General features: G+C 41.7%; 1 protein-coding gene across 1 annotated transcript; it reads right to left on the bottom strand.

Annotated features, from left to right (window-relative positions):
• Window positions 1-6392: 6392 nt before the first annotated feature.
• On the bottom strand, window positions 6393-21904 carry LOC139384554 (polycystin-1-like protein 2). Its single transcript, XM_071129394.1, has 33 exons — window positions 21619-21904; window positions 20811-20969; window positions 19626-19766; window positions 19124-19531; window positions 15837-16067; window positions 15531-15679; window positions 15225-15401; window positions 14873-15010; window positions 14600-14743; window positions 14406-14530; window positions 14117-14237; window positions 13806-13937; window positions 13372-13597; window positions 13073-13263; window positions 12726-12956; window positions 12541-12642; window positions 12268-12446; window positions 12028-12174; window positions 11731-11930; window positions 11408-11640; window positions 10998-11220; window positions 10431-10894; window positions 10236-10332; window positions 9988-10128; window positions 9712-9897; window positions 9266-9596; window positions 8975-9108; window positions 8750-8877; window positions 8471-8631; window positions 8053-8263; window positions 7750-7851; window positions 7540-7671; window positions 6393-6563 (listed from the first exon to the last, which is right to left on the bottom strand). Exons 1-33 carry the CDS (start codon window positions 21902-21904, stop codon window positions 6393-6395), a joined length of 6201 nt encoding a protein of 2066 aa, XP_070985495.1.
• Between the last annotated feature and the right edge of the window lie 2535 nt (window positions 21905-24439).

The following is a 24439-nucleotide window of genomic DNA, read 5'->3' as shown; positions in this document are numbered from 1 at the left end:
GCGCACATAATTTTAAAACAAGACAATGATTATCTAGTCTCTCAGTCAAGGTTTAGTTACAACTCTGGACTAATGCAAGATGGAAAACAATGGATTGACATTGACTATCAATTTATATATTGAATTTAAAATGTTGATTAGCTAGGCGTACTGGGCAATATGGATGCAATGGATGCATCTAATATGGTTGCATCTCTCGGTAAATAATAACCATCAAGTATTCAGCCAAGCCACAGTATAAATAGTATTTTATATTTGAAAATGTATAAAAGAATATCTGGGGGAGCCAATTTGAATGGACCTGATGCAGTTGATAAAAATAATAATAGTATTGTTGTCACGTTCTGACCTTAGTTCCTTTGTTGCGTCTTTGTTTTAGTGTGGTCAGGGCGTGATTTGGGTGGGTTGTCTATGTTGTGTTTTCTATGTTGTGTTTTGCGTTTGGCCTGGTATGGTTCTCAATCAGAGGCAGGTGTCGTTAGTTGTCTCTGATTGAGAATCATACTTAGGTAGCCTTTTCCCACTTGTGTTTCGTGGGTGTTTATTTTCTGTGTCTGTGTGTTCCACACGGAACTGTTTCGGTTGGTTATTTCACGTTTATTGTTTTGTTTCAGTGTTCGATTGTTTTAATAAAGAGCATGAACACGTACCACACTGCGCATTGGTCCTCCGATCCTTACTACTCCTCCTCATCAGAGAAAGACAGCCGTTACAATTGTTATCTATAATTTACAGGTGCTATGCTTAAGTTTGTCAGTAGAGGAGATGCTAGATCATCAACCAGTACAAGCACAGACTCAGTTGATCCACATCCAGTCTCAGCCAGTACTAACACAGACCCAGTACAGCCGGCTTCAGCAAATACTAACACAGACCCAATACAGCCGTCTTCAGCGAGTACTAACACAGACACAGGTGAAGTACTGTACAGGCAGCCTCAGCCAGTACTAGCACAACCAGAGGTGTATAGCCAGCATTATTTAAGCAGCTCAGACCCTAATAGAACACCAAATGACCCAGTAGATTGGCCCCCAGTCTTAACAGATTTTATGAGGACTGAGTTATTGCGCGTCAATTCAGGTCAATTCAAACCAGGACTGGATTTTTCTTACCCTAAAGACAAGTCTAGAAGAGGTTTCCATTCAGGCTTATTACAGAGACAGCTGTCAAGTGGGGAAAAGATTACCAGGAGCTGGCTAAATGGGGGAAAGATTACCAGGAGCTGGCTAAATGGGGGAAAAGATTACCAGGAGCTGGCTAAATGGGGGAAAGATTACCAGGAGCTGGCTAAATGGGGGAAAGATTACCAGGAGCTGGCTAAATGGGGGAAAAGATTACCAGGAGCTGGCTAAATGGGGGAAAAGATTACCAGGAGCTGGCTAAATGGGGAAAAAGATTACCAGGAGCTGGCTAAATGGGGGAAGAGATTACCAGGAGCTGGCTAAATGGGGGAAAAGATTACCAGGAGCTGGCTAAATGGGGAAAAGATTACCAGGAGCTGGCTAAATGGGGGAAAAGATTACCAGGAGCTGGCTAAATGGGGAAAAGATTACCAGGAGCTGGCTAAATGGGGGAAAAGATTACCAGGAGCTGGCTAAATGGGGAAAAGATTACCAGGAGCTGGCTAAATGGGGGAAGAGATTACCAGGAGCTGGCTAAATGGGGAAAAGATTACCAGGAGCTGGCTAAATGGGGGAAGAGATTACCAGGAGCTGGCTAAATGGGGGAAGAGATTACCAGGAGCTGGCTAAATGGGGGAAGAGATTACCAGGAGCTGGCTAAATGGGGAAAAGATTACCAGGAGCTGGCTAAATGGGGGAAGAGATTACCAGGAGCTGGCTAAATGGGGGAAGAGATTACCAGGAGCTGGCTAAATGGGGGAAGAGATTACCAGGAGCTGGCTAAATGGGGAAAAGATGAGCTCTTTTCTACAAAAAACTACAAAACAATAAAGGAAGGTGTCAACAACACCATTCTGAAACACCATGAGGGTACTCCTGAACACACAGACAATATGATTAAGTGGAGAGAACTTGATCTGCTCCTAAGTCTGACTCTTGACCAGATACAAATGACAATTTTGGAGGCTGAAAGAAAGAGATGGTGGGATGTTCTTACATGTTTAATAAGTATCATCACCCAGTCGCCGACTGAAAGAAACCTAGCATTCAGGGGTTCATCAGACAAACTCTTCCAACCAGATAATGGAAACTTCCTAAAAGAGGTTGAATTACTGGCAAAAATGTGACCCCGTTATGGAAAATCATCTCAGCAAAATTAAAGAGGGAGAGACACATGCTCATTACTTTGGGAAGCGCACACAGAATAAGCTGATACAGATTGTGAGTGACAAGATTCTGGAAGCAATAGTGACTCAAGTAAGATACTCAAAGTACTTCTCCATTATCTTGGACTGTACACCTGACATTAGTCACCAGGAGTAAATGTCCATTAATCTGAGAAGCGTGGCTTTAAAGGGAAAGCCAGAGATCAAGAAGCACTTCCTCGGCTTTGTGAATGTTGAGGTTACAACTGGCTTGAATCTGTCAACTGTCATCTTAGATAACCTGAACGAGCTGAAGATTCCATTTGAAGATTGAAGAGGACAAGCTTATGAAAATGGGGCCATGAAGCGCAAGCACCAAGGAGTACAAGCCACACTGCTAAAAAATAAATCCCAGAGCCGTGTTCATCCCATGTGGAGCACCTACTCCAAACCTTGTCATTGCAGATGCTGCCAAATCTTCAAACGATGCAGTTGGGTTTTTTGGGCATGTGCAAAAGCTCTTCACCTTCTTTTCAGTTGGCACACAAAGATGGAGTGTTTTGAAGAAACACATGAAAATAACTGTGAAGTCATGCGGAGTGACACAAGATGGGAGAGTATGCTCCAAAGTGTTCATGCAATCAGGTATCAAGCTTCTGAGGTTGTGTGACAGAAGTGCATTTGTGTAAATGACTGCTTAACTAACTATGTGACATAGTTTCTCAATTTCCTTCAGACAGTCCAGATAGACTGGTGCCCATGCTGATGCTGACAATGCCCAGACTGTAGAGGGAACCAAAGTTAATCACACAGCTGTATAGGTTTTATTTGACTATTTTAATACATATAGCTATAGCCATAGCTGCAGTGTTATATTTTACTATTTTCTACATTTTATATTTTCTACAATTTCTTATTTGTGTTAATGTTAATATTCACTTATCTTAAGATTCTATAGAAAATACTCTATTCAATAAAAATTGTTTGTTTATACCTCATTCTGTTCTGTATAGGTCTAGTTATTCTTAGGCCGATGGAGCAAACTGTTTTAAAGGAGGGGGGATTGTAGTGGGAGCACTGGGATGTCAGGTGTGACTGTGTGGCAATGGTAAATGGTTTACATGGCTCACGGGTCAGGTAGGAGGGCCCCTTAGCAGAATTTTGCTTCGGGCCCCAGGGAGGTCAGGTACAATGAAACTGCTAATAGTTCATCAGTTATGGATTCTTGATCACTCCAAAGTTACTTGGATAATTGTGACAATTCTAGAGCTAATACAGATGTAGGATCTTAATTTGAGCCAGTTTGCTTCAGCAGGAAAATAATCCTACTGGAACAGGAAATGTGAATTACTTTGTGGATTATAATTAATAGACGTTCTTGATAGACGTTGATACATTTCTCGTGAAAGTGAGAATCATGTGGAAACTACAAACTTAAGAAGCCTTATCAAACCTACACCACATGTTTTGAATGTCCTGCATTGCAGGAAAGTTCTGCAACAGGTTGATCAAATTAAGATCCTACATCTGTACATTCCAACGAACGTTGACTTTTGAGGATTTGTGCATTTATCAAACCCCAAACGCATGTGGGGTCCTCTCGGGCACCCAGGGCACTTTTTGTGACTCTAGATAACCTTGAGCTGATAGAGTGCCCGTCGTTGCAGTGACATTTCATGATAATACCTGATCTATCAACTTTCCATTGGTTCTTCTGTGCACACTATGGTGACCACGGGTAATGAGGAATCAGGGTTTGACTGCGGAGAGTGAGCCTGAGCAACGGCTATCATACCCAAGGATTAAGGCAGCAGGCGCAAAATTACCCGCTGCCGACTTGGGGAAGTACACAAAAAAGAACAAAATAGGAGTCTCAAGGCCCTGTAATTGGAGTGAACACACTATAAATTATTTAACGAGGATCCATTGCTAATATTTAGAAGTTGAATTGTACAGTGGTTAGAAACTTCGGAAATTGTCATTAACATGTTTTAATAGTCAAATTTGACTGCCTGTTGTGTATTGTCCAACGGTGTGACATAATGTCCTATGGGTGATGCTGATAAATGATAGGGGAAAAAATGTGTTGTCTTGGACAAAATGTGAAGAAAAAAATAATAATAATAATTGTTAATAATTGCATGTGGCAGGTAACATCATCCATCATAAGACACTTTCGGTAAATTTCGGTAAATTTGACTCAAAATGTAATGGGGAGGCGCTTGGTTATTGTCATTGTACAAGAAAATAATTTGTTTTTTAATTGAAATTCCAGAAAATCATGACTGATTTAAAGACAGGAGAAACTAATAATGAGTTCAATTCATTTTCTTGTCTATTTGAGAATCATTGAACATTCATATTTACATGAATAATGATGCCATACCCGAGGACAAATTCAAAGCACTAATGCATGAAACAGTTTGTTAATTTTGATATAAATGTTAAATCATTGGTGGCCACGAAACATTTCGAATTGTGTAGACAATGTTTTAAATTTTAGAAAATGTTATATATATATATATATATATATATATACAATTAAAAATAGAGGGGAATTTAATTTGGACATGAGGTAAGTAGAGAGCAAGTGGGCCTAAAATAGACCCACCTTTGGGAAGTATTTTTAATAACATGTTCGTTTAGATATTTGGTTTTAAATTCTTCCCATCTAAAAGAGATTCTTCAGTACTTTTGTAGCCAGTAGTTCTGAAAGTAGCATGCATGAGCCAAAAGTGTTTCCCGAAAATTGCATACTACATCGCATATTTGCAGATATGTGCACCACATCAGTGCTCTTTCTCGCTCTGCTTTGTGTGCATCTTGCTAGCTGTCACTCAAATGGAGAAAGGCTAAAGCTCGTTGGCTGAAACTCGAAATGCTAGGGGACGTGGGGGAAAATGTAGGGAAAATGGTGGCTAATTGAGGTAAGTAATAAAAAAAGTATCCACGAGTTCATCTGACTCTGGGGAAGTAGATAAAGGGCCTCATTGCCAGAATCCTGAAGTATCCCTTTAATGACCAACCATCCTGCACACCAGAACAGTAAGTTGAAATTTAATTTTTATTTACTTCTGGCTTCCCACAAACTGTTTTTGTGCAACCCAATACAATAGGGAGCAACACTAGTGTATGTAAATATACCCGCATTGCGAAAAGCACCTGTGTTGTAGCTATCTACAGTAGCTAGCCAATCTTGCAGTTTGTCCATGCAACTATGGGCCAGTCAAGCAAAGCTAGATTTCTGCTTAATCTATGCATGGTACGGCTAGCTTAGCCTATAACCAACTGTGTTCGTTTTCATTGTTTCATTGTGTGGCTTATTTATATTTTTAGCATATAGGATGGCAACTTCACCTAACTTCGACATGGCCTGTCAACCAAGCATGTATAACTCTGTCACCCAACCAGACTGGGGTTAAAATACTTCCAGGTTTTTCTATTATTTTACAATACATTTCGAAATAAGTATCCAGATAAACTTTACTTGAAATAAAAATACACTCTCATGCATTTAACCCAAGTATTTGAAAAATACTTTAAAATACAATTTAGTTGTAACCATTCAAATACTCAAATAAAGGTACTTGTTTTGGGCTGTGTATTTGAAAATACTCAAATACAGGATGTGTATTTGAAACTACTCAAATACAAAGAAAAAAAGTATTTACATAACAAATACTCAAATACACATGCATTTGAACTTAGGTCTGCACCCAACTCTTACAAGTAAAAACAGAAACTGCACTAAACCATTTCTGTAGTAGTTCTTTATCCTAGGGAATGTGATCAGAATGAATTGCCCAGGCCACAACAGTCATCTCAGGCCTTTTATCTGATCTTAATGCAACCCGTTATAATGATGAAAGAATACAGTTTGCTCTGGTTCAACACCCTTTATATTGTTTATTTATTTTGGAACTAAATATATTGAAAAAGCAGAACTGTTAGATAGAGGAATTATTATTTCATGTACATATGGTTAGAACATTGCTAGATTTTATTAAACAGCTACAAGCAACCATACAAGTGGTGCAAAAGTCTTGATATAACATGTTTTAATACTCCTATTGAGCAACATAAATGAAAGCAGTTCCAATATCAATTCATACAGAGTGGCAGATCTTTACTGAGAACTAAGCATCTCTGAGGATATAGTGGAGGGTTCTTGCTTAGTAACAGAGGCATGGTTGGCAATCACCTTGGGACTGTTACTTTCTTCTTTCTTATATTTGATCCCGAACAAGCTGCAGAACTTCATCAGCATCAGATCCACTATCTCCTCCTCCTCTGAGGGCTGTAAAAAAAAAAGATCAGTCAAATCTGATTGGTCTGACATTGATACACCTACAGTAGCCAATGGCCAATGGTGGTGTTGATACTGTATTATTTAAGTGATAATGCCCTCGAAGCCGGTGTTTGGAGGATATATTGGCAGTCCTCCAAACACCGACTTCAGGTTACCAACATATTCAAATAATGATTGACATATTTGAATTAAAAACGTATTCATTTTATTCATACTATTTCATCCTGCCCAAGCCGGCTAGTCGTTCAGTCTTTTTGTTCTGTATTTATGGACGCGACCCAGTCATACATTGTAAATGTTCCATTGCCATACTGGCTGGCAACGTTCTGATCCCTTGCTTGCTAGCTAGCCAACAATGGGTAACTTACATTCACAACAAAATGTGCAGCCAGAATAGAGGAGCTAGCCAACAACTCAGCTAATCACTTCAAAGACTGCAAACTAGCTGCACTTAGTTTTGTTTAAGCTATTTTCAACTGACATTTCTTTGCATTTATCCATAAAAATGACGGTAGCTGATTCATGATTTCGACTGGATGAGAAACGCAGCCTGCCTCTCTGTCTCGTCCCGACTCCTTCATTACTATGGAACAGCTGGAGATAGAATTTGAATATTGAAACAATGTTTAAAATGTTGGAGATGCAGACAGCAAGGTTTATACAAATCTCTGCCGTTGAAAACGAAATGTCAGTCTAAAAGAAATGTGAGATAATGTCTAGATGCTTTTTATAGTGGAGATCAAGTTTGTAAATTGCTTGGCTGGGCTAATGAGACAGTGGATTGATGGAACAGTGGATTGATGGAATGAGACAGTGGTCAGATGGAACAGAGTAAATACGTCATAGATTTAGTCAGTGGTAACTTGTGGAATCAGCTGGAATGCGGTTTTAACCAATCAGCATTCAGGATTAGACCCATCCGTTATATAAACACAGAATATTATATGATTATGATGCACAGTACCTTGTGATGCATTTGCTCTTGAGTGAACGCCACCAGGATGACTGAGATGAACAGGTTCAGAACCACAAAGGTCATGAATATAATGCAAGAGCCAATGAGGAACGCTCCAAGCACCGGGTTGTAATCAAGAACCTGGATTGGAAGAAGATACCAATCAAAGATCTGCCATCATGGCCATAGCTGTAATTTAGAGAGCTTTCCTTTACTAACCTCGTCATAGTTGAAGATGCCCAGTTGCAAGCTGACCATGGTCAGAGCAGAATCCAGGAGAGTCCTATATGAGTACAGCTTCCAGCCATACATCAGATTAGACTGCAGACAATGATCACATGCTAGATTTAGTGTCAAAGCGCAATGAATCATAGCTCAGCTGTGAAAGATTCAGTTAAATTGAAGAGACATTTATCACAAAAGCAAGCACATTGCAATTTATTAGGAATACAGATGCATTGCTACAAGAGAATGCCAACTAGGAAAGTTGTAGAATGAAAAGTTTTCCAGGAAGACCCTTACAATCATAGAATAGGCCAGGAACATAATGGTGATGACCAGTATGAAGCCTGATATGTCAGTCCAGGCACGTTGCAGTGTGGCTGTGATCATGTGTAGCTTGGGGTTGAACCTCATCAGGTGCCACAGTTTGACTGTAGCCAGTAGCACCAGGAATGCAATCAGATACCCCAGCACTGCATCTGCTGTGGCTGTCTCATGGAAACTGGCAAACCTGGATAGAGAGGGGAGAAGTTGAACATCACATAGGAGCAACGGACCAACAATAGGGATAACAGACTAGCGAAAGAATCAAATCAAATCAAATTTATTTGTATAGCCCTTCGTACATCAGCTGATATCTCAAAGTGCTGTACAGAAACCCAGCCTAAAACTGAAGAAGAACAGAAACCCATGATACCCCAACCCAGTGTGAACTCACTGGTCTTTATGGTTGTGGTAGTACTCCATGTCCCGGTTCCCTAGCAGGCTCCTCTTAATGAAGACAGACAGTGTGCTCCAACTCAGGAGGATGATGGCGAGCTCCAGCAGGTTCCACTTTGTCTTGAAGTAAGCCCACTTCTGCTGCTTCATCAGCTTTCCCTGTGAGGAGAGGAGAAGAGTTAGACTCAGGAGGAATTCCAGAACAATGGCACTAGACCATTGTGTCACAGATTTTATACGCTTTACACATAAGAAAGGTATTTAAATTAAGGCTTACCTGAACATACATGTAGTAGAAGATAAAGAGGAAATAGATGACCTCAGAGGCCATGACAAAGATGTGGAGTCCACCGGTGGACTGGTATAGTCGGACACTCTGCAGCTCACTGCGAAACTGGAACGCTCCTGAGAGAATAAGACAGGTGCTGACAATCTGAGTTTTGGATGCCTTTAAATACTTACTTTGTGCTGTATTCATGGAGTGATATAACAACTGTCTCACCTACAGCTGTGGTCTCCAGCATGAGTGTGACAATGCAGAAGAGGTTGACATTGGCATTGTACACTGTGAACTCTACAAAGACTGCTCGGGTGAACATATCAAGCCAGGTGTTGTCAAACAGATACTGAAGGGTACTGCAGGGACAGAATACATGGAATAATTAAAATACACCATTCGATACACTACAGCCTTTGGGGAACGGGGCACCAACCTCCATTATATAGCATTATATACATTTGCTATGGCATGATAATTGTGATCAATTTGAAGCATTGGTAATTGTGAGCTTACCTGCTAGCATTCTGTGAGTCAGGGCCCAGGTCCACCACAAACCCCCCTCCCCTGTAGAGAACCACACTTCCCCAGATGGGTTGGGCTCTGAGTCGGGCCTGGGTTTGGTACCGCCAGGGGCTGCGGAGGGTCTTTGAGGTGTTTTCACTCGCAGAGCGGTTCCAGCCTGGCCCATAGGAGCCCATGTCCTCCACCTCCCATGAGTATGGAGCATGGCAGTCAGGTACAGCCTGGCGCATGGAGCGGGCGATTCGGCAGGAATTCTTCTGCACCCTCACCTGGCGAAGACGGGCATTACCAACCAGTTTGGAGTTCCCATCTGTGATGAAACCTTTAACACACCATTTGCTTTTGTTGACACAGGATTCAATCTATACCTTTATTTAGAAAATTTTGGAGCGTCGTGTTTCTCAAAGAAATAAAACATCCTCTTTAGAGAATCCTACCTGGGTACTCTCCGAAGAGGTTGCTGAGAAGAGAGGTATTTGCCCAGGTGAACACATTTCCGTGGCTCATACTGTCTGAGATCCCTTGGCTGAAGCTCTGCCGAATGTGCTGAATCAGGAAGTAAGCGTTAGGGTCCCGCTGACCATACGCCACAAGGAGCAACATCCACATGAACCCCATGTAGGCTGCAACAGAATCATAGGGCTTAAACATGTATGTTAACCAATAGGTGCAGTGAATGACAGTGCAGTGAACGAAAAAGTGGTTCCTCTTACTGAGAATCTCTTTGATGAGGGCGAAAACCTTCTGCTCCTTGATCATGTTGTTCCTCATCCTCTCGACGTCTGTGGGTGGCGGGGGCTGGTAGAAGCTACATGTGCTATCCCTCCTGACAGCCCAGACTACATCAGGGTCATCTGTGGACCAGATTGTGTCATCTTACACGGTTTAATGTTGTAAAAGTCTAGCTAATGTACAAGTAAACAGAATTTCCCCAAAACTGTAAATAAGGAAAACAAAGAACCTGGGTTTCTGAGTGCCCCCTCCATTTTTGGATCCCCATACTCCTCCTGATCAACTTTCTTCAGAACGAGAGCAAAGAAGGCTGCAAAACCTAGCACCTGTGATAGGAAATCCACAAAGTTATACCCAGATTACAGATACATGCTGCAGGGCATTTTAAATTGAAATGAGAAAGTTCTAATCTAATGTTTCTCACTTTCAGCGGCTGAATGATTAGGAGGCTCTGAAAGAAAGAAACGACCATGGAGATGAGCCAGCTTATAGAGCGGTCCTTCCCATAGGTCAGCCCATACATCATGGTGAAGTATCCTGATACTCCGCTGGTGGCTACCACCAGTATCCAGCCGATAAACACAAACCACCAGGGCAGCCCGTCTTGACAGCACTTTTTACTGCCACTGTCCCCATCACTACTCTCAACTTGGCCCGGGCTTTGAGCCAGCTCATCCCCTGCCAGGCTGGAAGACTCTAGCAATCCCTTCATGCCCTGGACCTGCTGCACTGCCCGGCAGTAGCTGTCTGGGTTGGGGAAGCGAGAAGGTCCCAGTAGGCTCAGCTCCTTCTCTACATGGCGTAGCTGCCTGTACAGATACTGGCTGTTGGTGCTCCTTTTCTGTCTCCCATCCCCAGTCTTCTCAGGGCTCCCACACATGCTGGTCTCTGAAAGCAGAGGGACATAGGAAATATATGGGTCAGACAGAGTTTAACATCTTCAACCAATACTGATGATCATCATTGTAGGATCTGGAGGCTCGGGCTGTACCTTGCAGATTGGTTACCCCTAGTGAGAGAATGAGCGATCCCTCTTTCTTGGAGGCATCAGTGTAGAACTCTCCACTGGCTCGGTTCTGCTGCCGGATGATGTCCTCCACCAGAGAGAGCAGATTGTTGATATCAGTCTGCGGTCCAGACTTCATCTCTAACTCCAGGCGTGGAATGGGGCTCTTCATAGCCTTGGAGAGTGACTGAGCAATCTTCTTTATGTCCTGCGAGAATACAGTACATTAACAGCCTTGCTAATGTGGAGAGAATACAGAATAAAGACAGCCAGGAAGAGATCAAACTTACAACTGTCTACTTACAAATCATAGCTGACATGCAGTATCTAAAATGAGATTTTATGGTAGGGACTGTTGGCTTCAATTGGAATATTAATATATTGACATAGTTTACCTTGATGACTGTGTCTGGTGTGAGTTCTCTGTCCCTCTGTGGGGAGGGGGGCTGTGAGTGAGTCACTCTGCCAGTCTTCCCCTGCTTGGACACCTCTGCCTTGGGCTTTCCAGGCTTCGTCTCTCGGGGGCGGGTGTTTCTGAAGATACTCACAATGAGGAGATTAATTGGAAACATTATGATTGAACTCTGAACTCCAATCATCAGCTGCTGCCAGGTGAACTCGATATGACCTACAGGAGTAGAAAAAGAAAGAAGAACGAGTTATTGTTCTGAAAACCTACCATTTCCAAATGCCACCAATACTGTGCAGGTGTCCATACCCAGGTCCATGGTCTGCTCAGAGGGGTCGGTGGGGATGCCCCAGAACATGATGCTGGTCAGCATGGTGCACAGCAGCAGAGAGAAACAGCAGGAGACTCGCTGGACACATGTGAAGGTGCTCGTTGGAGGCCGGCTGATCACAGAAAACCAGATGTGGCCATCACGGAAATCCTTTGCCGTCCTCATGAAGAACATATTGCTGCAGAATATACGGTATAGGAAGCTTGTACTATAATGGACAATTAGATTTGTGTTAATATTTTACCATTCCAAGGTGCATTCAAGTTCCTTCTCACCTGAATTTCTTCAAATCCATCTCCGTGGCTACAGGGAAAACTTTATCCAGAGTGCACTCACTCATATCTATGGTCAGCCATGAGTTACACAGGAAGTGCCACTTCTGTCCTGTCTCTACATCTTGCACCATAACTTTGTTTATGTACCTGCAAGAAAACTCTTATTGTCAACTAGACCTACATCTTCACTTCAAAGTTCAACTTTGGTCATAGATTTTTCCCCTCCTCCCCCTTTCCTACCAGGCTGGGTGCCCCCCTGAGTTGTCGTGCCACAGCCTGATGCTCTGCAGCTCCCCCAGAGAGAAGGGTGTGGTCAACAGGAACATATCCACTGCACCCCTCTCAAACACAGGCTTGTCAGGGTCAGTGAGGTGGTGTGGCTCACTCTCTCCTTGCATGCCCAGCAGAGTCACAGTAACCTGCAGCATCAACACAGGGTCAGGGTGACTGAGTGTGGTTTTATCAGAGAACAGAATATGATGTCCTGCAGCAGTGGGAACTGTTGGTACTGACCTGAGAGGAGGTGGAAGCACCACGCCGATGCCCAGTGCTGATATTCAGCATGTAACGGTATTCAGCCAAGGGGTCATTATCTTCCAACAATGTCACCTTCACCTATAAGAAGTAACACTTGAAGGTAAAACTCTGCATCAACAGCAAAGATGATAAAATGGTAGCAGTGGTTTTTCAAGTCAGACCTTGGCTGTGTCCTGGATGTCCTTCCTGCGTGCCCATATGACCACCAATACGTAAGCAACAAAGATGGAACCAATAAAGCACACCACCACAGGATTTTGGGCGAAGGTGCCAAAGAGCTCAGCCGTACGTGACACGTCTACGAGGTTGGGCATGACGAAGAAAGAGTTCCCGAAGAAGGTCAAGTGCGTACATAAGCACTGGGTGGCCAATAGCGTGGTTAAAGGACCAACCTAAGGAGATCACAGTTGGTTTATGTATTTCATTATGGCCTGGTCTAGGATTGCAGGGATGCTGCAATGTGCCTTTGTTTTATTATAAGGTGTTGTGTAGTACTTGTTTAACTCACCCTGCAGCCATCTTCACTCCAGGTGGATAAGGTTTCATTCCAATACTTGCACTGAGCAGCAATGGAGGTGACAGTCACAGTGGCATTGACGGATTTAACCCCTGCTTCCACAATGGGCCTCACAACAAGGTAATGCACTCCAACTTTTCCTGTCAAATCTTTGGGACTCAGGACCCAGGTGTATTTCTCCTCTGTACCCAAAACACACACACAGTTTCTAAACGTGAAATGCTTTCCGTTCACCATGCTTCACAATTCTTATGTCTACGTGACTCATGTACGTTCAGGAGGTACATCACCTTGCGTGTTGCTCTGGTGAGGCATCTGAGTCTTGGCTATGTATTGTTTATCGTTTGGGTAGTCTTTATACCCCAGGAACAGTTGAAAGGTTATGTTCTTCGATGGCTTTATCTTCAGCACCAATGTTACATCAGGGGAAGGGACGTCGACCATCAGTGTGCTGTAGTTTCCCAAGTACAGTATTGTGCTGTTTGCTTGCACTCCTTCAGGCCTTGGCAAGAAGATCTGAGCATCAAAGAAGAGATTATGTTTTTCAAAGAAGAGATAATGGGTATATAATTTATTATATACAGCAGGATGTCATTCGCCACTGATATCTGATCCAGGATCTGCAATCTTATATCTTTAATTTAATATGGTATTATTAAGGCAACAGTAGAGTTGTTACACTCTCAAATGACATAGAATATGAAGGGGTTTGCAGCACTCTGACCTCAATCTCCTCAGATAGGTTCTCTATGGGGATGACAGAACCATTTCCTCTTGTCAGGGAGACAGACCCCACAGTGCCGGTAATGTTGTTCTCCTCGCTCCATGAAAATGGGTTCTTCTTGAAACTTAGCATCTGTAACAAATAGGAAATCGTGAATCAAGAGAGAGGGTTTAAAAACCATACCTAATTATTAATCAACAAAACTAACAGGTACAAAAATACATATCTCTCTTCACAATGAAAATACCTTTCATGCATACTGACTCATGATAATACATACATACAGTATATAGTCCCACATGCACACTTACTCTCACATCCACTGGTTCATCTGGAGAAAGGACATCAGCACCCAGGGGAGGGAAGGAAAAGCTTGCAGAGGAGCCATCTGGGATGTTTATAGACTGCATCTGAATAGTTTCTGTTGACACTCTGAGAGGGCATGATATGCTGTCACTCAATATTGAGGCTATATAACAGTTGCAATGTCTTGCAGACATTGCATTGTAACAGCAATGAAAATATGTCTGATGTGGTACAATCGTTGCTTTTTAAAACTACAGTTCATTTTCTTATGTCCTCTGCCCACATTCTTCTTACCTGTTCACAAACACAGTGATCTGAGAGCTGTTGACAATCACAGGAGCTTCATCAACCTTCTTCCAATTCAACAGTGCACTCTGCACATTGTCCATGCCCTTGAGAAGTAAATCAGAGACTTCTCTCTGTGAAAGACAAACTGTTCAGTAAGGATGCTTCATTACTGTCATTAGACTAAGTGAAGGTGTGCTCACGTTTGAGGAAACATCCAGGATATTGCTGGCTGCCTCTACAATTGGTGTAGCTGCCTGCACCATCTCCTCTTCTCCACCATGCTCACTGACGTTCATGGAGAGGAGGGAAGAGCTGAGGTTTGCCACCAGGAAGCTAGCTTCAAGCTGGAAAAAATAGACCATCTGAAATTAAGTCTTTATTCTGGGCACATTTTGACGAATAGGCCTATGTGTTTGTGTGAATTACTCCATGCTACCCTGCTTCCATGGGGGGCTAGGTCTATCCAAGTGTACCTGAGCATCAGGACTAAGCTCATCACCCCTCTTGGTGAGTCCTGCCACAGCTCTGGCCGTCAGCTGCACTTTCTGAGGAGTGCTGCTGGAGCTGTTCTCCAGTGCTTCAGTTATATTCATCAGCATCTGTTCTCGCAGCTTAAGGAGACACACCAACATTGAAGAATGATGTTTAAAGCCCTTAACCTGGACCTTTTACATGTATGCCAATTGCACCATCTCCATCTGGATTATTCAATCAGGATACCTCACAAACATCTGTCTTGTAAACTCAACGAAAACATACCACTATCTTTGTCTTAAAGATCATATTCATTTAGTATCCCCCCCCACACACACACACTCCTTATACCTTCATCCTGTCATTCTTTTCCTCACTGGAGCCTTTATTCAGTATGTCCGACACAGACTTGAACATCTGTCCAAGGGTCTCTCCAGAGAGCATCCCCTGCTGCCCTAGATTAGCCACTGTGTTCGCCACTGCAGATTGGAGCTCCTGCACTGGGGTACCGGACTTGGCTGGCCGCACCTTGGGGGATAACAACTAAATGAGTGCTCCAATTACTAAATGGATGTGAACTATGGAGATGAAAGGCAAGACAGAGCCCATACATGAAATTATATCATTTATTATTTATTTTGTTTGGTAATAACAAACCTCAGTGTTGATTGTGGTACTTCCACGTGTCTTTGTGTTCAATTCTGTAACAGTCACCTCTACCGACAGCATGTAGTTGCTGCTTATCTCCCCAACAGGTAGGAAGATTAACGTTACTTTATTTACAGAACTGCAGCGCAGATGTTTACCTGAAAGATAAAGAAGAAAAACTATCTGATTACATTTTTTAAAATTTTTTTGCTAAATCAATATGGCATTTTTATCTTAATCTGGCTCTGGTGCTAAACTTCTTTGATGGGAGAAGGTTTCCTGAAATATACAACACTGGCAAAGAGGGATACTCACCTTGGTCAGTTTTAAAACAATATTGGCAGCCGTTTGTGCAGGATGTAGGTGTTGTACAGGTGATATTGAAAGGATCCAGAACGGTGCCATTCGGAGGGTAAATACTACATGAAGGGGGACTTAAGGTGATAGTCGGAGCAGAGGTTACAGGTGGCGTAGTATCAGCAGGTGCAGGAGTCGTAACACCTGGTATCTGAATGGTGTACCTGGCATATTCAAAAGTTTCCTTATCTAAAGAACGGTGATATAAAAGGATATTTATCTTATTTCCACTCGTGAACATGTTACATTAGGTCCATACTTTCTGAGGATGAATCAATCCCAACTATGCTCCTATAAATATCTCAAACAAATATGGGGATGTCTAATTGATCAGTCGGGAAATGTCTAAATATGACAATTTGTTGACTTTTTTTTCTGTCGATATGCTAAAGAACAGTTTGATGCAAGTTCAACATATCAGAAGGACATCCTGTTATCAACTGAGTTAACCAAACTTTTAGCCTGTACTTATAGTGTTTTTGGAATTGAATAGAAGGAATAGAGATACTCACCATAAACTATCACATTGAGATTCTGAAGCCTATCTGAAGCTTCTTTCAGGTAGTTTTTGCTCACTTTGTACTCTTTCTGACCATCTTGATCTTTTCTTTCCGTAAGTGGCTTTTTCCCTGCGTTGTTGTAACAGTTTTGCAGGGCACCCTAGAAGACCACAGAATTCAAAATGTTGTCCTCATGTACGCTGAACTCTGGCTATTGTATAGTCCATCACATGCAGTCCACAAATAATGTGTTTATGCATCAACTTGTTTTATTTATCTAGAATATGTCAACTCCAAATTAGACAGCATGGGTTAGTCAATAAATTGATTCATGCACTCCAATGAAACTCATTCACACATGAAAACAAACAGTTCTCTACATCCACAATAACATCTTCTAAACACGTGTATGTGACAAATAAAATTTGATTTGAAACCAATAAAACATACTTACTGTTGAAGGTCTTGGGTCCTCAATTTGCCAAATTACTTTTGGGCAACTGGAGTTACAGTCCAAATTTAATTTGACATCTTTTTTTACATCCACTATATTACAATTATCCTGGCAACTGAAAGAATATGGGAACGTTTTTAGCATAAAATAGATCTTAAAAACATTGAATTCACATTTTGTAACATAGTAACTTGATTATTGCTTCGTAAATACATAGCAATGGAGTTCAGCAGTTATTGTTATCATACAAATGGAAATAGGAACAGTGTTGTACCACAAACAGTTTACCTTTGTAATAACAAAGCAATACATACATTATTATGTAATTATTGGGCAACTAATGCAACATTATTATTAGTGTAATTACAGCATGCTCCATAGGCATGAGAGCAACTCATGTTAAATGTGACCAATTTACTTCTGAATTTGAATTAAATCAGTCAATTAACATGCTAATGTCATAACCCTGTTGTACACTTAAGGATTACAAATCTGTCAATAGTTTAAGCTAAATCATTTCTAACCCAATTCATTCCAGATATTTAGTATCATTCTGTATGGCCACCTAGGCCAGTCCAAAAGCCTTATGATGTCCAACATACATGTAACTGCCAAAAGAAAGGAAACACTTGATTAAATGAAGGGTACAAAGTATATTGAAAGCCGGTCCTTCCACACAGGTGTTGTTCCTGAGTTAATTATGCAATTATTATTATTCCCTCATACTTAGGGTCATGTATAAAAATGCCCAGTTATTATTATTATTATTTTGGCTACCATGGCTGGATGAAGAGATGTCAGTGAGGGCTCTCAAAGGAGCATAGGGGGTTTAAGGTGTGTGTGTGTGTGTGTGTTTGTCTCAGTCACCAGATTGCAACACAATTGCAGACTTATTGGAGATTCTGGAGTGGTGCATGAGACAGAGTTTTCCACCAGCATCAACAAAACACTAAATTATGGAATTTCTAGAGGAAGCTTAGTGTCACCTCCCTCCAACAGAGATCCATGCACTTGTAGAATCTATGCAAGGTGCACTGAAACCGTTCTGGTGGCCCAACACCCTATTAAGACACTTTATGTTGGTGTTTCCTTTATTTTGGCAGTTACCTGTACTTCTCTGTGGATGATTATGACGATGATACTAGAATTATTAATAAGCTTCTAGGATATTTAAATAGCCATTTTTATAATATTGTCATTGCCTGTTTTTATAATGACACTGATGGGAGTTATCATGTCATGAAATAAAATAGCATGACTTTGTTTAATTATATTAACTTCACTATTTGAAGCGTATCCCCATATTACCAAATTCTAAAGTTGGCGAAGTTTGTTGGAGTAACCGTGATGCATTGGGATGTTGAAATCAAGTCGACCCATTTCCCATCGCCACTCCATTTCTTCACAGAGAAAGTGTATTCAAAAAACTCAAATGGGTTTGGAAGACAGTCTTTTTCAACCAAACGAGTCGTGTCTGTTGTTTTATCGTTGCATTTCCCTTTACAGTCTTCTTCTATTGGAATTGGAAAGGGAAAATGGTTAGAAAACATCACCATAAGGCCATGCTGTAAAAAGATGACAGACACAACACGGAGTAAACAGAGGGGAAAAAACGATTGAGATTGTTACGGAAAATGGAAGTTATAAAACAAAGTTTACAGTCATTGTTTTTCATTTTATACTGTAATAGGGTGAGGCGAGAGGGTTCTCTTCAACAGCCCTGTGGCTTCAAGGCCTTAACTGGTACTTACTGCATTCCCATTCAAATTTGCTCTGCTTTCCATTTGATAGTTCTCCTAAGCCAGTTACCTCAAGTTTGACGCTTTCGGTGTCTTGACTGGCAGTTTCTGGAATGGCAGTGATTCTCAAGGTATAGGCTCGGCGAACTCTCATATGCTTTTCTGTCTGGTGATGAAAACAAATATGTGAAGAAAAACTGCAGGAAAATAATTACCTTCACATTAGTGAAAAAGGTGCTACCTGTTTAAGGTTAAAGAGGAATATATACATTTTTTTGTAATTCTTAGCTATTTGACATACTGTGTTTGCATAGCCATTCTGCCTGTCACTGTTGTGACAAACAACTGTTGTGTTCCCCACATCCACATCCATGTGTGAGAAGACATTCCAGGCCCTGACTTTCACTTGCAAAAATCCTGTAACAAAACAGCTGATATGAATAATATAAACGAGTATTATAAAGAATTTAAAAAAAGGTCTCTTCATCAGTCTCTATTTTAATCTCTGAGTAAGGTTTGTTGGATGACAGTTTGAGTAGATAGGTTAGGTACCTTGGATAGTGGTTGAGATATTGTAAACCTGCATGCTGCTGTTTTGCATGTCTCTGGTCTCAGAGATGCTGTCGTTGGCTCCAGACACCTGGAAGAGAAGCTGCACCGGGGCTCCCCGGTCCAGGGAGACACTAACATAGAGGTCTGAGTCTGGACACTCCCCCTCCTCAGCCATCACTGATCCCAGCAGGCCCTCCACAGGCTCCAGCAGACACACCTGCAGCTCAGTGGACACGCCCAAGACCGAGACCCCGTTAGAGGCATGCAGGGTCAGCTGGTGGCAGCCAGAGCCCAGCTGTTTCTCCACCTCTGGTCCCACTGTGATGTTGTGGGCGACGATTCCTCTGACTGCTGATGAATTGGCCACCAACATCTCACCACTGTGGAGTTTGTAGGTCACATTCGTACCTGTAGATAGCAAAGTTGTCTCATTCTACCAAGATTTGTACTCGGAAATGTAAGACCAGATACTTTTATTTCGGCTCATGTTGGTTTTACTTACCAGCTTCTACTTCTACCTGGATTTGAAGGGGGCTTCCGTACAGGGCCTTGCAGTTTGCACCATCTGTTGATTGGTTCATGCTATAGCACTTAATGACGCCAAACTCCCCAATGGGCTCCTGAAGGATGATGTTTTTCTGGACTGTGGACCAGAGACACAGCTGGGTGATGAATATGACTGTGTGTGCTAGGTGCTAGTCTCTGCTCAAGCTTGCCAATGTGTTCAAATATAAGAACTGAAATGTACCAAACTAGAACAAAGTTAATGGCCTACTTGGGTATTTTTGTTTAATTTGAAATGCATCACATTGCATTCTGCATTTGAATTGAATATATTCTCATGTGTGTTGCTGTATTATTAGAATATGCCTGAGGGACAACTAAAGTTGATTGGCTGATGATGCTGTGCCATTTTTCACATAGTGGTCGACTAAAGATTGGTTGTTGTGTAATCCAACTGATAAGAGGGAGAGAGATTGGAATCAAGCAGAGAAGCATGTAGTACAGGTACTGTCTGAAGGCCACACAGCAACCACTGCTTCCTATATACTGAGGGAGAGGAAAATCACTTTACATAGTACATACTGTAACAGAGTGGGATGAGCTGTGTAGATAATAAGGCGCATATATTGTAGGCCTGCTTTTGTCACTACAGAAAGTGCTACTAACAACGTAAATTATATGAAATTGTCATTATCGTTTTCCTCATTAGGCTGTCTTCCTTTTTTAGAATTGAGTTGTACAAAAGCCATTACATTTATGGGAGGGGTATCGGTACACATGGTTTAGATAGAGGATCATTATTACAATGCCTACTCTGAATGTCTGCCATTCATGCATGAAACACTAGCTCAGGTGGACAAACAGTGCAATACGTTAAATGCGAAGGTCAATATTTACTACCTTGTATTTCTATTTATTTGTATTGTTTTTACAACCAAAGCATGTGATTTCACTATATTCAGGCTATATTCAGTGGCTTTGCTTTTATTCGGCTACTGTGGTTTCCCGTGCGATAAAGACATCTTTTATGTTGATTATACAATAGCTCCTTCCTCAAGTGGAATTTTGTTCCCGTGCATTTCCCTCCTTTGCTGCAGCTGTGTTTGTTTTACAATATTAACAGTTCTATCCAGCTGCACTCCTCGCTCTCTGCCTCACAAACACACACACATCAAATACAAACCAAATTGGCAGATGAAGTGCAGCTCCTGGCTACAGTTGCTTGTTGCCTCCCACTGTAACCCTGAGCTCCTCAGTATGTGACCACAGCCAGCCCCTGGATCAGGGTCGTTCACCCAGTTAGAGTAGCTGACATCAGAGCCATCAAGCCAGGAGAGAGGACCTGAGGATTGACAGCACAAACACCAATTAAAGTATTATATTATATATACACTGAGGGTACAAAACATTAGGAACACCTGCTCTTCAAAGGAGAGGAAATAAAGTATTATTTTCCCACAATATTAGATGTCCCATCTGTTCGACCTGACATGCTTACTGTGTACTATCTAGTTAATTTAATAAATACTATGATAGCTTGTGTTCTCATGAGGGATGTCAGAGGCATTAATATGTAAAGAAGCAGGAAGGAAAGGAAACAGCACTATTAGGTGATACAGTTTGGACCTTTGTGTGGGGAATTAAAAAGACTGCTTTAATTCAACGGACTGGACAGCAAAACCTATTGAATGACAGATGTACCTAATTAGCTGCTAAAAGGATATATCTAAATGGGGCATGGTCTCCTAGCAATGGAGCGAGATTAATACATTATAAATCTCCCAGCAAGAGGCCAGCTGATGTGGGAGTGAACAAGCCCAGCATCTTAGTCTTAGGTTGGGAGACAGCAGTGGAAATGTAACGTTTTTCTGTACAATATCTGCTCAAATGAATACAATGCACTCTACTCCCACCCTTTGCATGATCAAAGGATCTAACGCATTAGTGTTATCAAATAATGCCCACTTTAGTTGCCTGGGCTGCTCTCTTACCTTCAGCAACAGCAGAGTCCAGTGCTAGGTTTGGGGAGGCAGGTGCTAAACCCAGCCACCAGTCCTGCTCTGGCTGCAGGTGCTTCTGTAGGAACTGCTGTGTATCAATATTTAGAATGAAGGCCAGGTGTCCGCCACCCCGCTCACACCAGCCCTGTCCACTGAGGAAGGAACGCGGTAGAGCCACAAACTCATAACAGGAGCCGTCAAAACCCTCTTGGTACTCTGGGCAGGATAGAGGTGCCATCTCATCCTCCGCACAAGACAGGCTTAAGAGGAGAGCCATCAAGAGCAATACAGAGAGATTAGTGCTGTCCATCTTCACCCCTTCACCTGTGCACTATTACAGGCAGCCTGATGACATGCTGTCTTTTAAAGGGGCCTGACATTACAGAATGACCTGTTATGGCTGACTGCACTTTCTTTGTGAAGTTCTAATGGACATAATCCTTGTGTACAAACCAACAGACCACAGGGATATAGTGAATGGTCTACAATAAGGTCCTCAGGGAAGGACCCTGTGTCAACAGTAATAATGGGTGCCTCTGAAGGCTACCATTGATGTAACACACTGCAGCTTGCAGGTGTAGATCAACTTTATACAGGTTTGGCAGCAACAAACCAATGACCCAGATAAAGACCATCAGAGTTATAAAAGTCCAAAAATACAGAGTCTTTGTATTTATACCACATATTAAACTTTACAGGGCCAAGAATTTTGTTGATTAACATTGGTACTGCTGTGAACTGTCAGAGGACTTTTAAATCAACCACTGACCCAGACAGTGGCCTTGTCTCCTGACAGTCATGTCCAACTCTTCTGGACTTTTGACATCCTTAGTTGTAAAGGAAAATGCATTTGTTCATGTGGTGAACTCGACAAGTCTTCTGTCTGTTTTGACTAATAAGAACATGTCTCTTTTTCGGAGCTGCATGTGAGTCGGTATCATGTCATTTGGTGTTTATTAAGTTTTAGCTCCCTTGTTTCTATTGTGTATGAAAATGTAATCTAATGATAGAATGTTGGCGTATATGGGACTCTAGACCAGCGCTTCCCAAACTCGGTCCTGGGGCCCCCCTGGGTGTAAGTTTTGGATTTTTCCCTAACAATACTCAGCTGATTCAAATAATCAAAGCTTGATGATGAGTTGGTTATTTGATTCAGCTGTGTAGTGGTAGGGCAAAAACCAAAACGTGCCCCCATGGGGGCCCCAGGACCGAGTTTGGGAAGCATTGCTCTAGACCAGCTGTACTATGTGGTAATCAGTGACAGCAGAATTGACCTCTGTAAAACCATAAACACATATAGCTAAGTATGTGCACAGATAAAGGCAAATAAACGTAGGTCCAAAGTATAGGCCTGCTCTACATTTTCCAATTGACTAAAGAGAATCCAGGCCATGGTGGATTAATGCATTTTCCATTTGGATACATTTTATAAACCCCAAGGAGTTTGTGGGATTAAACTCAAGTTGCCTTACATCATGTCAACATGATAGGCTACAATAATTGCACTGAGATAATAACAGAACATATTAAATGTGTTATTCTCAGATGCCTGAATGTGTGTGGCCTTATCGTGTGTTTAAAGATAATGGACATGATCTGTGTTTGAAAGAATTGCGTAATCATTTTGCACAGAATTGGCATTTAGATAACAGTAAGTTTCACAACAATTAGTTGAAAAGGCATGTGTGTGCGTGCATGCACTTCTGTGTGGAGTGTGCATGCACTTCTGTGTGGAGTGTGCATACTAGTCCATGAGCCAGGGCGGGGGATCGGTCGGGCTCACTTGGGGTGATGTCTCATAGTGATTTCTTTAAAGGTCTATGTCCCTAGAGTTGGAAAATGTGTGATAGCAGTGCAGCAATTTGAGCTTTCTCCGGTTATCAGGCTTTCTTTCATCCCTCCATTCCATACATTTTCCCATAGGGATTTTACCCTTTGACAAACCATGCCAGTATAGAACAAGTTATTGGTCACGTATACCATTTAATCATACATCATTGGAAAGCTTGAATTTACAGTTATCCATCAGACACATTTTCGGTATGTTCAGAGCTTCGACCAACTATGTTTTTGGATTGTAACTTTGGTGATAGAGGCACCAAATTGCACATACTGTACACAGCTAGAAAAGATTTGTAGATCTTGTAGATTTGTGAAATTTATCCCCAATGAGTTATGTGGCGGCCATATTGAGAGAAAAAAACCCTGTGGGGATAATGCCTGAATCCTCTGATGGCCCTGTATCTACACATCTGTTTAAAACCCTGTTCTAGCTATGTGTGTGAAATCTGGTGCCTCTATCACCAAAGTTACAATTCAAAAACATAGTTGTCCCACTACATGAAAGTATATGGCTAAGCTTCCAAAATTCTAATGTCAATAGCATAATATGGGTGATTATTAAACAATAGTTGTAGCGAGTGCTTTCAAAGTTAGTTATATTATATATCATTTGAAAGGTAATGACCTTTCAGAACCACTTGTCAGACAAAGTTAAAAATGTGTCAGGGTTTCCTTTTAAAAGCAATTTATACAGGTAATTCTGATATGTACCCTCTAGGTCAAAGGTTAAACTTCTGTTGACCTGAACATTCCAAAAATGTGTCAGGACAGCTGTGAATCTTTCCAATGATATACAGTGCCTTGCGAAAGTATTCGGCCCCCTTGAACTTTGCCACATTTCAGGCTTCAAACATAAAGATATAAAACTGTATTTTTTTGTGAAGAATCAACAACAAGTGGGACACAATCATGAAGTGGAACGACATTTATTGGATATTTCAAACTTTTTTAACAAATCAAAAACTGAAAA

The sequence above is a fragment of the Oncorhynchus clarkii genome, chromosome 26 (genome assembly GCF_045791955.1).
Source record: "Oncorhynchus clarkii lewisi isolate Uvic-CL-2024 chromosome 26, UVic_Ocla_1.0, whole genome shotgun sequence".
NCBI classification, from domain to species: domain Eukaryota; kingdom Metazoa; phylum Chordata; class Actinopteri; order Salmoniformes; family Salmonidae; genus Oncorhynchus; species Oncorhynchus clarkii.
This window is presented reverse-complemented; position numbering and strand designations above follow the sequence as displayed.

Bases quoted from the DNA above. Each gene is read 5' to 3' on its own strand.
- LOC139384554 (XM_071129394.1), bottom strand. From the start codon at position 21,904: ATGGCTCTCCTCTTAAGCCTGTCTTGTGCGGAGGATGAGATGGCACCT. The intron at 15,680-15,836 runs GTGAGTATCCCT...TTTATCTTTCAG, and splicing joins TTGTTTTAAAACTGACCAAG to GTAAACATCTGCGCTGCAGT. The intron at 7,672-7,749 runs GTTAGTAAAGGA...CTTCCAATCCAG, and splicing joins GCATCTTCAACTATGACGAG to GTTCTTGATTACAACCCGGT.